The sequence below is a fragment of the Canis lupus genome, chromosome 5 (genome assembly GCF_011100685.1).
Source record: "Canis lupus familiaris isolate Mischka breed German Shepherd chromosome 5, alternate assembly UU_Cfam_GSD_1.0, whole genome shotgun sequence".
NCBI lineage: Eukaryota > Metazoa > Chordata > Mammalia > Carnivora > Canidae > Canis > Canis lupus.
This window is the reverse complement of record NC_049226.1, coordinates 12,633,645-12,650,875: the sequence shown is the minus strand read 5'-3', so window position 1 is coordinate 12,650,875 and position 17,231 is coordinate 12,633,645. Positions and strand designations below refer to the sequence as shown.

The 17,231-nt window shown below is 44.8% G+C and overlaps 1 protein-coding gene across 1 annotated transcript in view; it reads left to right on the top strand.

Annotated features, from left to right (window-relative positions):
- SORL1 (sortilin related receptor 1) overlaps nt 1–17,231 on the top strand; it is a 156,851-nt gene that overhangs the window by 31,237 nt on the left and 108,383 nt on the right. The window contains exons 6-7 of the mRNA XM_038535871.1: nt 4,742–4,922; nt 16,220–16,321. Of these exons, the coding sequence (XP_038391799.1) occupies nt 4,742–4,922; nt 16,220–16,321 (283 nt within the window). The remainder of the gene's footprint in view (nt 1–4,741; nt 4,923–16,219; nt 16,322–17,231) is intronic.

Genomic DNA, 17,231 nt, shown 5'->3' with positions numbered 1-17,231 from the left:
GGGTTTTGAGAAGGAGAGATAAATTCACAGGGCTGTACTCGAGGACGCACAGTGGTCTCTAGTCTACTTGCTTCTCATCTTTCGTGGTTACGGGTTGCAGTATGGGATCTGAGAAGGTGCATTCGTACCTGTGTGGACGGATGTGCAGAACAGATGCCTGGGAGCGGACGTGCTGGGCCAGCAGGTCACTTAGCCCGGTCACACTCAGCCTGGTCACACTCCCAAATTGATTCTTGACCTTCCCTGCCCCCAGTCAGCTGCCCCTGGAATCTTCCCTATTTCCTTTCTAGTTGCTCAGGCCAAGAGCTGGAAGTCATCGCTGATTTCACGTTTGTTTCATGCTTCAGTTTCCACCTGTCAGGAAATCCTGTTGTCTCTATATTCGATTTATATCCAGGATCTGCGACTCAGCTACAGCTTTACTCTAAGCCATCATTGTCACTCATTAGTTCGTGGCAGTCTTTCTGCTACTACTTCTTTCTAGAATTAATTCTCATACGTAGCCAGGTCGATCTTCCTAAAAACAGGTCAGATCATGCTGTTCCTCTCTTTGCCTTGAACACTCTAATATGTGCCATCACTACTCTCAGATTAATGCCAAGCACATTCCTACCACAGGGCCTTTGTACTTGCTTTCTCCCCTACCGAGACTGCTCTTCTTCAAGATATACTTATTGTGTACTCCCTTACCTTATTCAAATAACACTTTCTAAATGAGGCCTACTATCTTTAGGATCCTAGTAAAATTGTAACTACTCCCTGTGCCCTGATCTGTTCTTTTTTTGTATAACACTTACCACATTCTAATATGGGATTATTATGCTTATTGTTTGTCTTTCTCTCCCTCTCTGTTTTGAAAAGATTTTCTTTATTTATTTGACAGAGAGAGAGAGAGCACAAGCAGGGGGAGTGACAGGACAGGGAGAAAAGCAGTCTCCCCGCTGAGCAGGGAGCCTGATGTGGGGCTTGATTCTAGGACCCTGGGGTCATGACCTGAGCTGAAGGCAGATACTTAACCGAAGGAGCCACCCAGGTGCCTCTGTCTGCCTCTTTTATAAAATGAAAGCTCCACAAGGGCAGGGGCTTAGGCCAGTTTTGTTTACTGATATAATATAACTCCAGTGAATAAAGCATTAAGATTTTGACTTTGGTAGAGATCGTCAAATCTGTACAGAGTGTCAAATTTTGCTCTCACCTCAGTAACATGGGACGGTGCCTCTCCCAGCCAGTGTGTTAGACAAGACATAGTATCTCAGTGTAGTCTTAGTTTGGATTTTTCTTATTACAAGTGAGTTTGAACATCTTTTTAACTGCTTAAGGGTCATTATTATTATTTTTTTAATGACATGTCTGTTCATGCCCTTTGCTCTTTTTCTATTGAATGGTTAGTCTTTTCATTGACTTCTGGAAGCTCTTTGTATATTTGAGGATGGTCCTTTGTGACATGAGGTATCACATGTGTATGTTCACTTATAGTTCTCAGCATATCTTTTGTGTTTTCGGTTTTCCATGTGGTTTTTATTTTTATTATTTATTATTATTATTTTTTAAAACTTCTCTTTTGTTTTTTTTAAATTATTTTATTTTATTTTATTTACTTATGATAGGCACACAGTGAGAGAGAGAGAGGCAGAGACATAGGCAGAGGGAGAAGCAGGCTCCATGCACCGGGAGCCCGACGTGGGATTCGATCCCGGGTCTCCAGGATCGCGTCCTGGGCCAAAGGCAGGCGCTAAACCGCTGCGCCACCCAGGGATCCCCCCATGTGGTTTTTAAACCTCATGAAATGCATTGGTACATGTTGTCTGTGCTGCTTCTAGCTCTGTTGGAAGGGGAATGTCTTTGAGTTGGTATTGCTTCCTTGATGAATGAGGACAGTGAAGATGGAGAGAGCACCGGGAGGGGCCTTACAGCCGAGTGTCTTCAAGCTCCATTGGAGTTCCTTTTCAAAGAGGGCGCCTGTTTCTGATCCTTTTGTTTTTTTCCTTGGGCAGAAGAAATTCACTAGTGTCCTAGTGAAATTGTAACCACACTCTTAGCCAAGTATAACCTCCACCCAAGGAGTACCATTAGAACTTCCTTTTGTTTTATTTGAATTTTAAGGGGACAGATTGTCCTTTTATCTGTTTAGGTAACCATATATTAGGGGGGGCACACTGGAAGGATGGCTGAGTAAAGGAACACCACGTTTGGGGATTTGTAGGTTGTACTTGTGCCTCTGTGCATGGATGCAGATATCTTAGGGGAAAGGACTGGCCTATCTTATTTTAGATAATGACATGTCTGGTGTCAGGGAATTTCAGGCCGTTTGGAGGATTTTTCCCCTAGGATTTCCCATAGTGAGTGAGAGTGTAATCTAACTTCTCTGAGAAGAATGGCATACATTTATTCAATAACGCGTGGCAGCCTGGGAGCGGCAGGAGGCCGGAAAACCAGTGATCTGTGTAATCCAGAGCTGGAGATTGGCAAGACAGGACAGTGGAAGGGCGGTCGGGGAGGGACTCCGGGATGCCCCGTGGAGCATCGCTCATGGGCTGTGGGTGAGGCCAGGTGAGGACTGGTGCCTGTGCCCAGAGATGGAGCAAGGCTTGGGATTTTCAAACGAGGGCAAAGGCAACAGTAGTGGAAGGCTAGCGATTGCAAAGTAGCAGCATTTGTAGGTGGAGTGGCTCTCAGAAACGGGAGGTCCATGTAGGGATCCTGGAAGAGAACTGGGAGGGAAGCCACAGCTCTTTCTATCTCTAGATACCGCTTTTGTTTAGGAAAAGAATAACAGAGGTGAGCTCAGTTTCAAAAATTATCTGAGTGAAGGTCCCTTCCTCTCTGCCTTTTTAAAAATATCCAGCAGCTTTGTTTTAATTTGCATATCCTCTAGGGTAGAGGAAGTACTTTAATCAGTACTTCTAATTGTGGAAGAGAGAACATGCCACCACCCCCACACAGACGCACACAGAGAATCTGATGATGAGCAGTTGTCTCCTGCACTGGGACGGAGGCCGCTAGCTTCTCCAGTGCCCTGCTGAGACTCCAGATTGTGGGGAGAAAGTCGCATCTTTTGGTTTTCTATTTCCTATCTCCCCTCCTTCCTTCCTTCTCATGCTTTTGACAGTGTATGTTTGAAGGAATGTTATTTCAGAGCCTTCATCACCCTGAGAGCCATCGTGCATATGGCGCTGTGCCAAGACAGGTACAGAAGCGAGTCCTGCCTTTGCTTGGGTCATCCCTGCGTCCCCCCCTCTGAGGCTCTCTTAATTTGCCCCATGCACTGAATGGTCTGCCTGGCCTGGTATCTTGCTGAGTGCTAGGAAACCTAAGGCAGATTAGTCCTCCTCCCAGCTACCATTGGGGGCCTCATTTGGAGGGGACCTCAATTCTGAGATTCTTCTCGAGAGAGTTCGACTTAGTCAACCTTACAGCATTCAGTTTGGAAATGCACTGAATTCGTGGACCACCTTTGTACTGTGGTGCAGGAATTCAGGGCAGCAAGATTCAGCTCAGCTGGGAGCCCTGTAGGACAAAAAGAAATAGAAGACGTGGCCTTTAAAGGCATCTGTACTCTCTCTAGGAAGCTCAGACACGTTATGATGAACAATAGGACGCGATGAATAAGATGCACCACAGTGAATTAAGAAGCACCGCTGTATAAAGTCACAGGAGTGATTCCCACATCCGCCCACCTAAGGCAGTTTTCTACCTTTGTTTGAAACTCACGTAAAATTAATATGTAAGCTTTGAAATTGAGCACTGCACGGCTACACTGCGGGTATTGGGAGAAGGAAGGAGAGCTTTGGGGGAGGGCTTCCTGGAAGAGGGGCCTTGAACATGACCTCAGAAGATGAGTAGGGTTTGGACATGCATATCGGAGTGCCTGCAGGGGTGGGGGCATCCCTGCAGAGGGTGCTCTGTTGGCAGAGCACAGGGAGCAGGAGAGGGATGAGCTCTGAGCTTCTGAAGGGCACTGGGGAGATAAGTACACATGAGAAAGAGTTTGTGTAGGGCAGCCCCAATGGCTCAGCGGTTTAGTGCCGCCTTTGGCCCAGGGCGTGATCCTGGGGACCCAGGATCGAGTCCCACGTCGGGCTCCCTGCATGCAGCCTGCTTCTCCCTCTGCCTGTGTCTCTGCCTCTCTCTCTCTCTGTGTCTCTCATGAATAAATAAGTTAAAAAAAAAAGTTTGCGAAGGAGCCTCGCAGAGCGTGACTTTGTACTGGCAGGATGAGTCCTGATTGCACGATGGGTGACAGCGCCACAGGATGGACCAACAGCAGGGGCAGGGTCCCTTAGCAAGGCTGGGCTCGTGGGCTCCTCCTGTGGTTTCTTCTAGAGCTGTTGTGAGAGCCTCCCGCCCCGGGAAAACACACTCCTTGGTTCTCTGAGGTTTGTAACTTGAGGCGAGAAACTCAGCTGACAGCCCCAAGCAGTCCCTTGCCTGTTGATTCCAAAATACCCCACCCTGTACTTTTTCCTCTCTTTGCTCTTCTTGAGCTTGGCCAAGGCCGGCCTTGAGGGAGACCCAGGGCGCTTTGAAGCACAGTAGCAACCTAAACCCTGGGCAATGGCAGTCCCTTCCCGTCTTTGAGCCGAGGAGCACCCAGAGGGCTGCGTTTGTGGCAGAGTGGATCATTTGTCCCCCCCCCCCCACCATCGTGTCCTTAAATTCCAGTTGGCTATCTGCATGGCCGAGCCTCCGTGCCTCTTGTGGTGACACACGGAGATGACAGCGACCGCTCTCTCTCCCCCAGGGGTATCGATCCCTATGACAAGCCCAACACCATCTACGTGGAGCGGCACGAACCCTCTGGCTACTCCACGGTTTTCAGAAGTACGGACTTCTTCCAGTCCCTGGAGAACCAGGAGGTGATCCTTGAGGAAGTGAGAGACTTCCAGCTCCGGGACAAATACATGTTTGCTACAAAGGCGGTGGTAAGTGGACAGCGCTCAGGAACGCGTATACTCCTTCCAAGTTTCCCTTCTCAGGGTCTGCATCCTGGGACCAAGCAGGTGAGTTTACGTCTTGCGGGGAGAGGGTCAGTGCGGCCAGGAGCTTGACCGAGGGACACTGGACGTAGACAGACATTCCCGTGGGGCTTGGGTGGTCTTGGAAGGTCGGAGGAGTGGAGAAGCGTGGACAGTCCTTCGGGATGTCTCTGGGCTCTTGGGATTTGGTGGTTTCCTGGTAGCCAGGCATCCTTGTCAAACACAAGTGTCTTTGAAATCCCAATTGAAAGAACCCCGAGAGGAGAGGTGGGGCTCAGTGGCAATTTTCTTTAATCTCGCTGCCTGATTTCCTTTCAGATTAGGAGGATTTCGTTGGGAATTTTGGACACATGTTAATTTCCATGGCTAATAGAATGTGTAGTCATTGGCTAGTGGGAGTTAATGCTCTAAGAAAAGCAGTGATTAAGCTTCCAGCTGTCAGTAAGTAGCTTAATTCTCAGCCTTTGGGAAAATCTTCCCCTTGATTTGATGTGTTGGATGGAGCCAGATGCTGGAACGGGTGGGGGCTTGCGCATTTAAAACTAGAGTTGATTATTTAACAGGGCTTGCCTTGCGACTGTATCAAGTTGCAAGTGGCAACTGTCCTGCCCTGTGTGAAGGGAAAAGCCCCCCTGAGGAGAGCAGATTGGGCTCCTCTTCCTGGAGGAGAAGTGCTTATTTTCTCAATGGTGGCCATTCCCTCCTTGACTTCGGGCTCTGAAGATGGCTTCTGGTCACTGGCAGGCGCTTTGCCTTCCATCACAGTTAACCTTGTGGAACTAAAATCAGGTGTAATGTTTTCCCCTAGGTTCTCGCTTAAAATACATGAATTGGTAGCAGGCCAGGCAGAGGCAGGCTGCTCCCTTTGGAAGGATTCCAGGGTAGAGACAGGACCTCCCCAGCAAGGAAAGCAGAGAATCAGGTTGAGATGAGAGGAAGAGAAGATGTGGGTGGCTATAGGCAAGAAGGGTTCCCCAATATATACTTTGCAAAAAGTTTTTAGAGTCACTATTAATTATAGTGGTTTGTCTTCTGTTAGGCTGTTTGCATTGGGGCACTTGCCAGATAGTTCCTTTCCTGCCCTGCTTACCACTTTATCTCTTTCTCTTATGTACACACACACACACACACACACACACACACACAGGCAGGCCGTGGCCAAGAAGACAGGCATCCTTGGATTGCCTTGGGCTGGGGTGCAGAGAGGAGAGGGGTGGGGGAATGTGGGGTGAGAAGCCAGGCCTGAGCACTGATACCTTGTGACATCCTCTTGGCAGTCCTGAGGTCCTGGAGTGTTCCTGGGTCTTCTCTGTTTTAGTTCTTTGGGCCTGAATTTATTTATATGATTTTAATTTCTTGAATTTAAGATGCAGTAACTGATGCCTAGATTTGCCTACTGACTGATTTGGGGCTGAGGCGGAAAGCCCTCATTGCATTGCTCTTGCCCCTATTTTTTCTGGATCTTACACCTAAGAGCTGAGGTGAGAGCTTTCTAAGCCCTCCATTCCTACCTAATAGCTATGTCTGTTCTCACGCCGTAGTTTATTTGCAGGGTGCTGGCAGCAAGTTGATTGTTATTCCTGGCCAGTGGTGAGCTCAGAGGCGGTGTCTGATGTAGTACCCAGATCTTGCACAATGCTTGATGTGTAGCAGATGTACAGTAGTTGAATGAATGCCATCTTTGCCTGCCTGATTTAGAAAGCAGAGGCCAGTAGATTTTGGGAGGGAAAGTTGGTGGTCTTAAATGATTGGTACTTTCAGAGTCAGCTTTCACCTCTCTGTGGTTCATTTATTTACATGATATTGGTGGCAAAACTGTATTTATGTGTTTGGCTTCATCCTTTAGCACGTGGACGGGCCACCAGATTCCAAGGTCAATGGTGTTAATTAGAGGCTCTAGGTCAGATGAGGTAGGCCACCACATGGAAAGATTTCTCAAATTGTGGTCTTAGGAGCACTCACGGTACCATCATGCAAGAGCACTTGTTCCAAAAGCAGATTTCAAGGCCCAAATGCATTTTGTTCTCAGCATTCCCTAGGCTGCCTAAGAAACTCTAAAATTTGAGAAGTTCTTCCCTGAGGCCTTCTGTAGGCAGAAGCTTGTGATAATAGTCAATTCTGTTATCAAAGGATCATTGTAGATTGGATGGGTTGATGAGGGAAGAGACCCAACTGGCAGTGGATGATAAAATGAGTGTTTTCTCCCTTTAATTTCTTCCTTTTTATTACATTAGACTGCTGAGCCATAAGGATAAACAACATTGGCCTTGGTTGGGTAACCATATCAGTGGGAGTGTTGAGGTCTGCAAGTGTAACTTCTTATCTGGGGTGTGCTTAGCACTCAGGCTGCCTGGGTTTGGGGAATTCTGAGTGACCTTAATATTAAATGGATTCAAATCAAATTAGGAAAGTCAAGGAACTAATTGCAAAACCACAGAAAATTGGTTTTGGGTGATTAACTCTTTTGCTTTTTTTCCAGTACCGTGAATGATTACAATTCTTTGCAAGTTAGCTTTTTAGAACATGTGGGGACAGCCATCTGGATTCTGGACTGGAAGTGGTATCTGAGTCTTCAGAATCCACCGGTGCCCTGTTAGCCTGGCTCTTATTTCATATGTGGTTTGTGTCTGATGCCCTTTGATTTTTTTTTTTTATAAAGATTTTATTTATTTATTTTTTTAGAGAGAGGAAGCATGTGCGAGAGCGTGTGGAAGGAGAGGGGCAGTAGTGGGAGAGGGAGAGAAAGTATCTCAAGCATAATCCACAAGGAGTGTGGAGCCCAATGTGGGGCACTCGACCCCACGACTCTGAGATAATGATCCAAGCTGAAATCAGGGGTCAGTCACTCAACTGGCTGAGCCACTCGAGTGCTCCCCCTTGATTTTTTTTAACCCAAGCCTAATTTTTATACCTTTTTTTTTGACATGAAGTTCACTTACTTGTCTTAATAGTCTACACTAAAATGATAGGCCATTAAAGCAGCAATGAGGTGTTTCTGCAAACTGGACCAACATCGAGTCGCTAACTTGGCAATATACAGCTGTTAGGTTCTTTCTGCTAGATAGCAATAGTTGCCAAAATGTTGGAAATAAGTGAGGACTAGCTGCTCCTCAGTAGCTTCACCACCAGTAAATCATGAAAGCCAGGTATATACCTTTCTTGCACAATTGATGCATCAGTAAGCAGAGACCTAATGTATGGGCTTAATGGCATTTCCTCTCTTCTTCTGGGTGGTATAAACACAATGTTCTAGAGCAGGGATTGGCAAGCTATGGCCCTTCACTTGTTTTTGTCAATAAAGTTTTATTGAAACAGCTATGCTTATTTGCTTACAAGTTGTCTATCACTGCTTTTATGCTACAGTGACAGAATTGAATAGTTGTGTGGAGGCAGGATGGCCCACAACCCTAAAATATCTCTATATGGATCTTCACAGAAAACCAGTCCTGTTATAGAGGCAAGATTCTGTTACCCTTTGCACTGGCATCAGGCAACCAGAATCCTCTTGTGTAAAAGCTTTTAAGGGACACCTGGGTGGCTCAGCGGTTGAGTGTCTGCCTTCAGCCCAGGGTATACTGGTTCAGGGATCAAGTCCCATGCCGGGCTCCTTGCAGGGAGCCTGCTTCTCCCTCTGCCTATGTCTCTGCCTCTCTCTGTGTCTCTCATGAATAAATACATAAAATCTTAAAAAAAAAATAAAAGCTTGATAAGTCATAGCCATTTCCCCTAAAAATACAGGTTACAGGCCTCCTTAAATTGTTATGCCCTGTTCATGCCAGAGTACTATCTTTAGGATATTCAAGCCAGTTCAGATATCTTGCATGCCACCGATCTCCCTTGAGAACTCATTTCTACTTTTGCCATTATGACTGACCAACCACTATTGAAAACCAATTTCTAATCTTCATTATGCTAATTTAAAGCCTCTAATGTTGATGGAGATAAAAAGACAACTTAGTTATTGTCTCAAGATGGTGGACTTTTTTTTTTTTTTTAAAGATTTTATTTATTTATTCACGAGAGACACAGAGAAAGGTAGAGACATAGACAGAAGGAGGAGAAGCAGGCTCCATGTGGAGAGCCCGATGTGGGACTCGATCCGGGGACTCCAGGATCATACCCTGAGCCAAAGGCAGATGCTCAACCACTGGGTCACCCAGGTGTCCCAAGATGGTGGGCTTCTCTATGAACAGTTAGCTGACCTCACTTGGGGTGTGAATTTTAGGGTAACTGACTCAAACCAAGCTATTGACGAATTATTTTAGTTATAACATTACTTAAATGTACGCAAACATAAAGCTAGGTATAAGCACGTAATGCGTGTAATTTATACGCAACAATAAAACCCAAAAACCTTTACAGATTATAAATAAAACTGTAATACCAGTAAATTTAAAATTAACTTTTATAACACCTGTATTGAGATATAATTCATATGCCATAAAATTCACCCTTTTAAGGTGTGCAGCTCAGTGGTTGTTAAGTATATTCACAAAGTTGTGTAATACTTATCACTCTCTAATTCCAGCACATTTTCATTGCCCCACACTCCCATTCCCTCCCATTCCCTCCCCTCCTAGCCTCTGGCAACCACAAATCTATTTTCTGCCTCATAGAATCGCCTGTTCTGGACATTTTATGTAAAGAGAATCCTATACTATGTGACCTTACTTGTAACTGTTTTCTTTCCTAGTGTAATGTTTTCAGATTTCATCTGTGTTTATTATGGATCATCAGAATTAATGTCTTTAGGTCCACTGCCTCTCTCTTTTGCCAGTTAAAATTTTTTGTTGAACCCCTTTGTGATTTTTTTTCTTGTGAGTTCTTGTACTTTCCCACTCAAGAATTTGTATCTTGGGCGCTTGGGTGGCTGTCAGTTAAACAGCTGCCTTCATCTTAGGTTGTGATCCTGAGGTCCTGGGATCGAGGCCTGCATCGGGCTCCCTGTTCGACGGGGAGTCTGTTTCTCCCTCTGCCTCTTTCTCTTTTCCTCATGAATGAATAAATTTTAAAAATATTTAAAAAGAAAATAATTTGCATCTCTATAATTCCTGTTTCTTTATAGATAGTATGTCTTTGGTGAGACAGTTGTTCTCATACTTTAATTCTTGTGACATGGTTTCCCTTTAATTTTTTGAACCTATTTATGATAGGGGATTTAAATTTTTTGTCTGTAATTCCAGTATTTGGCCTTCCTCAGCAATGGTTTCTCTTGACTCTTTGTGTGTGTGTGTTGTGTCTGAGTATGGGCCATACTTTGCTGTTTGCTTGTCCTGTCATCCTTTTATTAAAATCAGACATTTCAGATGGTATCATGAGGCACCTGCTCATATCCAAGCGGCCCCTTCCCAGAATGTTTTTTGTTGCCTTTCCCTACTGTTGCCTATTTTGATTTTGTTTGTGAGTTTCCTGCATTAATTTGGTAGAGTTTATAGTCTTCATTGTGTTTGACTGTGAAATGTTTAATAATTAGGCTTAGAGACTGGCCATGATTGAATAGTGATTTTTCTCAAATGCTTTGCACAGATAAATCTGGTGGCTGAATGCCTCTGACCGTGGGCTGGGGGCTTGCGGTCTGGCCATCCACAACTCTACCTTAGCCTTCGGTTCCTGCTTCTGTAGAGCCTCCAGGTGATTACCTGGCCATGAGAGATGAGGCCCTTATTGCTTCTCTCCTGAGCAGACTCACAGCTCTTGCGTGGAGACCTAGTAGGTTCCCTGGGATATTTCAGAGCTTATCGAAGCCTCTTCTGGGCATCTACTACCCCAGCTTTTCCTTCCAGGCTTCTTTTTTTTATTTTTAAAGATTTTATTTATTTATTCATGATAGACGTAGAGAGAGAGAGGCAGAGCACAGGCAGAGGGAGAAGCAGGCTCCATGCCAGGAGCCAGATGTGGGACTCGATCCTGAGACTCCAGGATCACGCCCTGGGCCAAAGGCAGGCGCTGAACCACCCAAGGATCCCTCCTTTCAGGCTTCTTAGCCTTCCATGAGCTCCAGGTGGTCATGTCTTGCCAGGAGCTGTGATGTTAAACGTCTGCCATTTGTCACTGTTTCCCACAAACGGCCTGGCTGTAGGTCTGTTGGTACAGTGAACTGAGTCAGGTTATACGGAGAGAAGACCCGAGAATGCAGTTTTCAAGCTAGCTGTGGCAGTCATCTGTCCCCTTCAGTGGCTCTGGGGCTGCTGGTCTTCCCAGTTCTTGGAGCTGCCAGGCTGTGGGTTTCTAAGGCTGCTGCAGAGCTAGGGAGAAGGGGATGGGATTGAGGCCACAAAGTTGCCTCTTCTTGCTGAGCTTTGCCACTGATATCCAATAAGTGCTCCTTGGGTTTTGGCAAGCCTTTATTTAACTTTTAGAATTGTGAAAAAGTTGACTTTGAGAACTTTGGTTGGGGTTTTTGTTGCTTTTCGGAGGAGTGGATTTTGAGTTCCTTCCTCTGCCATTCTGGATGCGCTCCCAATTAATACTAACTTTGTAGAACTTTTTCTTTTTTTTAAAGATTTTATTTATTTGAGAGAGAGAGAGAGAGCACGAACAGGAGGAGGGGCAGAGGGAGAGGGAGAAGCAGACTCCCTGCTGAGTGTAGAGCTCAATTCCAGGGCTCTACCCCAGGATGCCAAGATCATGACCTGAGTTGAAGGCAGACGCTCAACCTGCTAAGCCACCTAGGCGCCCCTAAAACTTTTTATTATGGATGTTTTCAAATCTATGTAAAAGAACAGTTTATACTTATAGGACCTCCGTAGGTGGTCCTCCGTAGGTGCCCTCATTCAGCCTCAATACTATTTACATTTGTTAATCTCTTTTCAGCTGTGTAACCTACTACTTATTTTTTTCTTGGAATGGTTTATTTTATTATTAGTATTATTTTTTAAGTAGGCTCCCCACTCAGCATGGACCCCAATGCAGGGCTAGATCTCACAACCCCAAGAGCAAGACCTGAGCTTAGATCAGGAGTCAGACATTTACCCGGCTGAGCCACCCAGGCACCCCTTTTCTTGGGATATATTAAAGCAAGTCATAAATACATATATATAAAATATCTGTAAAACGTTATCTATAAATATTTTAGCATAAACGACGTTAACGTGGATGATGTTTTGCTGATCCTTGGTCACTGCTTCAGAGGGGAAGGTGGCAGTGGATGCTAGAGCCCCAGTGCTTCTGAACTGGGGTCCTTGTCCCCCACGTGCTTTGGAGTCCCTCATTCTCTGGCCACTTTTCTCCGTGAAATGTTTGATTGAAGAGCTCACTGTGACATCCTGTGGCCTTCACTTGGCAAGAATGTGTCATTTATTTAGTTCTCTCTGCTCTTTTCTCCTTGACCTCTCATTTCCTTTGATATAATCTCAAACGTAAGCATAAATGCACATTCTGAAATTCAGATTATTCAGATTCTTATGTTAATTTATGTTTCCTTATCAGGATGAAAACACCAAATAAAAAAAACTTATCACAGATTCTCAGACCCTGTAATATTGGCATAACTTGAAACGTTTAAATAACTCCTGGATGCTGGCGAAAGTATTTGTGCTGGGAGCTGTATTAACTGGTATCGCCTTTCAGGAAGGCTGTTTATTCTGTCAAAACTGAAAATTTTGATCTAGTGGTTTTGAGAATGGCATCCTACAGATATTCTTGTGAACTTCTAAAAAAGGTAACATATACAAGCATGTCCACTGAAGAATGTTTCTGGAAAATATGTCAGTGCCCATGAGCTGTTAAACAGATGATGTCCAAGAGACTCTATGAGTGAAGAAAGTTGAATGGCACAACAACATTTCTATCAACGATCAGCGTTGTATGTGGAAAATAAAATTGCAAATGTTATCAAATTAGCATTGTGTTTGATTACTGGTAACAGACTAGAAATAGAAGTGCCTTAGTGAATACAGAAACTTACTTTTCTCTCCTCAGGGCAGCCTATTGGTAGCCAAACTACGGCTGGTATGTGGGTGCCCTGGTGTTATTGGGGACCAATAGGCTTCTCTCTGTTCCACAAACCTAATGATTTCCATTCTCAGGGTTCCTTCTTGGTCCAGAATATCTATACTAGCCTTTGAGTCTTTATGGGAGTTAGAGTAAGGAGAGAGAGGCCAAATAGGACCCCTTCCCACTGATTGAAGTCTCTCAGCAGCCTTCTTAGAAACCAACACACCACTTAGGTTTACAATTATTGCTTAGAACTCAGTCATGTGGCTGCACTTAGGTAGAGAACCCCAGTGGCTTATTTGGGGTGGCGGTCAAGGTCTTGTTGCTAAAGAGGAAGGAATAATGGATGTTGGGTAAGTGTAGCATTGTCTGTCACCATATAAATATGCTCAGGTGTGATGGCACAGAACACTTCTGAAAGACCCCATGAAAGCCTGTTACCAGCAGAGCGTTGGTAAGCTGTTACTTTCTGGAGGGTCGGGCAGGAGGAGAGAGTGGAGGGTCGGGAGCTGAGGTTCTGCATTCTACCTCACCCCTGTCTATACTGTTGGATGTTTCTTTCTTATGAGCACGTTTTACTTTTATAATTGTGGTCAAGAGAAACTCAACAGCCACAAAACCCCATGGTTTGTTAAGGAAAAATATTAGGGGCTAATGATACATCTGTTTGACAGTCCATAGTGTGCCACAGTTTAATTGTTAATTTTTTTTTAAGGATTTTATTTATTAGAGAGAAAGAGATAGTGAGAGAGAGCAGGAATGGGGAGGAGGAGAGGGAGAAGCAGGCTCTCTGTGAGCAGGGAGCCTGACATGGGGCTTGATCCCGGGACCCTGGGATCATGACCTGAGCTGAAGGCAAATGCTTAACTGACTGAGCCACCCAGGTGCTCGTAATTTTTAATGTTTCTTGGTGGCGAGAAAGTATCACTCCTTAGGAGTGAGCCCGAATTGTCCAGGCTTAGGAATGATTGTCCTGGAAGGAAGTGGGATGGATGTGTTTTGAGGTTTCTTTTTCTTTTCTCCCTTCCCTTCCCTCCCCCCTCCCCCCCTCCCCCTCCCTCCTCCCCTCCCCTCCCCTTCCCTTCCCTTCTTATTGTTGTTGCTTTTTGGTTTGTTTTGAGATTTCTTATGACCTTTGTACTCTGTGACTTTTGCATTTGTGGAGGAAGACTGGCCTTGGTATGAATTCTCCATTCTCATGCCACCCAAGAGCACTCATTAAGAATGCTTAACTAGGGGCACCTGGGTGGCTCAGTGGTTGAGCATCTGCCTTCGGCTCAGGGCATGATCCCAGGGTCCTGGGATTGAGTCCCACATCGGGCTCCCCGCAGAGAGCCTGCTTCTCCCCCTGCCTATGTTTCTGTCTCTGTGTCTCTCTCATGAATAAATAAATAAAATATTAAAACCCCCCACAAAACTTAACTAATCATGGCCCTAGTGTCACTGAGAAAAGTGACTCCTTTCTAAGGTATAACCACAGTGGGATAGTAGTGAAAAAATAAAAGCATGAAAGTGTATGTTTCAACTGACATCTGTGTATTCACATATATTTATAGGGATTTATATAGGGTAGCTTAAACGGATCCTCTGACCTTTATAAATAGCTATAAAATTTTATTGACTTGAGGGCTTTTGGAATCTATGCCTAACAGTCTTGCTGGGCAATGTTTTCTCATTTAGGTAATATGTTTTATATTTTTAATAGATCCATCGTTTCCTATGGCCCCATACTTAGTACAAGCTATTAACATGGTTTTCAGTTGTGCCATTTTGGAAAGGCAGTCTTTTGTACCTCTCTACCTGGCCTCTTTCAAACAAACTAATTTTAACCATTTGTTATATATATATATGTGTGTGTGTATATATATGTGTATATACACACACACACACACACACACACACACACACACAGTACTCAGATGAGTCAAGAGTAACTTCATGTTCCTCCCCTTGCTCTTCACATAGTATTTATTGGCATATATTAGCACATGGGTTTCATTTGTGTTATAGTTAAGAGAAATTGATATGTTTCTTACTTTATAGGAATTTAAAATGTGTGGTAAACAGTAACAACACGGTCAAGGATAAATGAAGCAAAATGAACCCATTCTGGTTGGGGATCTCAACATTCTGATAAGCTTAGTAGTTGCGTGTGTGATTATGTACATCTGAAGGCTTGTATCCCTTTCCAGCTAGTTGTGCAAAATTTGCCTTCAGTTCTCAATCCCATACTTTATTTATTTAAAAGATTTTATTTGTGAGAGACTCAGAGAGAGAGAGGCAGAGACACATGCAGAGGGGAGAAGCAGGCTCCCTGTGGAAAGTCTGATGTGGCTCTTGATCCCAGGACCCCAGGATCACAACCTGAGCTGAAGATAGATGCTCAGCCACCGAGCCACCCAGGCATCCCAGTCCCATACTTTTAGAGCTGGAAAAACCCACACTGAGCCTTTATGGTGGCTCTTACCCTTTTTTGAATCATCAACCCTTTTGAGAATCTGGTAAAGATTGTGTGCCCTTCCCGGCAGGATGAATGAGTGCATCTATACACATGGTTTGCATATGTATTTATAGGGTTCCTGGACCATTGAAACCCATATATAGAGAAGCCCTGATCCTAATCAGCTTCTCATTTTTGTAGATGAGTAAATTGAGACCTAGAGACTAGTGATTTCCTGAGGTGGTACAGCCAGCTCTTAATCTAATGCTTTTATACACATTTTCGAGACTCCAGCTGTGCTTTAGTATTTCTAAAACGCAGTGTGATGTGGCCAACATTGTGTGGCATGCCCTATGCCCTAGCAAAGAAAACACACTCTAGGAAAAATGTTCATCAATGAGAAGTATTAGAAGGTTGCAAAAGAGAACCGGTAAAAATTCCCTCAGCTCTTTGTGCAGGTTAAAGCCCTTTAATTCGAGTATCCTCGTCCCCTGAAAACGGGAGGGGAAAGAACATGGGAATGGGTTTTATATGCTCGGTGTGTGGCTGACCTCAGCCTGTGTGGTTGCGGGGGCTGCCGGGTTCAGCCCCCTACCTCCTCCCACGCCCAGTTGGACCGCGGTACCGTCTGTCCTTACTCGGGAGTATCTAATACCTGTTGCAGATCGGATGTTGGGGATCAAACAAATGCAGCCCAAGCTGTGGAGGGAACACGGACCTTGCAAAAAATGTGCATTTGCAGTCACCCTGTGTTTTGTGTTTCTGGTAGAATCAGAGGGGTCTGACTTTCCTGTTTCCATCTTCTCTTACTTTGAGTGGCTGTAGTGTGGCACCATTAACTTTTTTTTCCCCTCCTCTTCCTTGGCAGCATCTTCTGGGCGGTCTACAGCCAGCTTCTGTCCAGCTCTGGGTGTCCTTTGACAGGAAGCCCATGCGAGCAGCCCAGTTTGTTACAAGACATCCTATTAATGTGAGTGGGGTCTGCTTGGGGGTGGACAGAAGAGTTAGGGGTTTCCACATGCAGGGGTCAGGGGAAGGGTGTTGCTGGGATATCCTTCTGGGTAGAGCCTTTTAAAAAATTTTTTTTAATTTGAATCTTCTTTTATTTCTTATTTATTTTAATTAAAAAAAATTTTTTTAAAGTTCAATTTGCCAACATGCAGTGTAACACTCAGTGCTCATCATGTTGGGTAGGTCATTGATGGAGGCTCCCTGCAATCACTTTCTAGACAGTTCCATAGAGGGAACCATTAGGCTTTGGGCACCTTGGTCTGTTTTTTCCCTCTTCACTATTTGAAGTGCAGCTGAATGGGAGTCTTAATTTGCTTTATGTGGAGACAGACTGGCAGACGTTTGGGACCAGAGTCAGTGGGCCCTCAGTGTGCTGTCCTGAAGGAATGGAGAGCTGGTGACCATGAGTTATTCATGCAATACCTGCTCTGTTGCTTACAGGTGGCTAGATTCCAAAAGGGGATAAAAGCTGGGACCCATCCTTTTAGAAACACATACGTTGGAGACACAGAGAAACAAGCAGAGGAGAAACCATATGTATACATTCATGTCAAATGCTTAGCTACAGTATGTGTGTATTAGAGCGAAGAGATCAATGGGAAAAACAGTGTGGGCTGGGGTCATCAGAGAAGCCACCACAGGCAGGAGGTGGCATTTGAAGGCCTTGCCACTGGCAGTCGGTGTGCTGGAGGGTTGGTAGCTCATGGGGAGAACATTCTTGTCAGTTCTTTGCTTTTTATGGCTTCCACCTTTCTTTAGTACCTTAGAGAGAATGAAAGGAAAGGAAATGCACATTAATGGATATTATAATACATACTATTGATGGACCTCATGGGAAAAAGGAGATGTCATGAACCAAAACAAAGTTT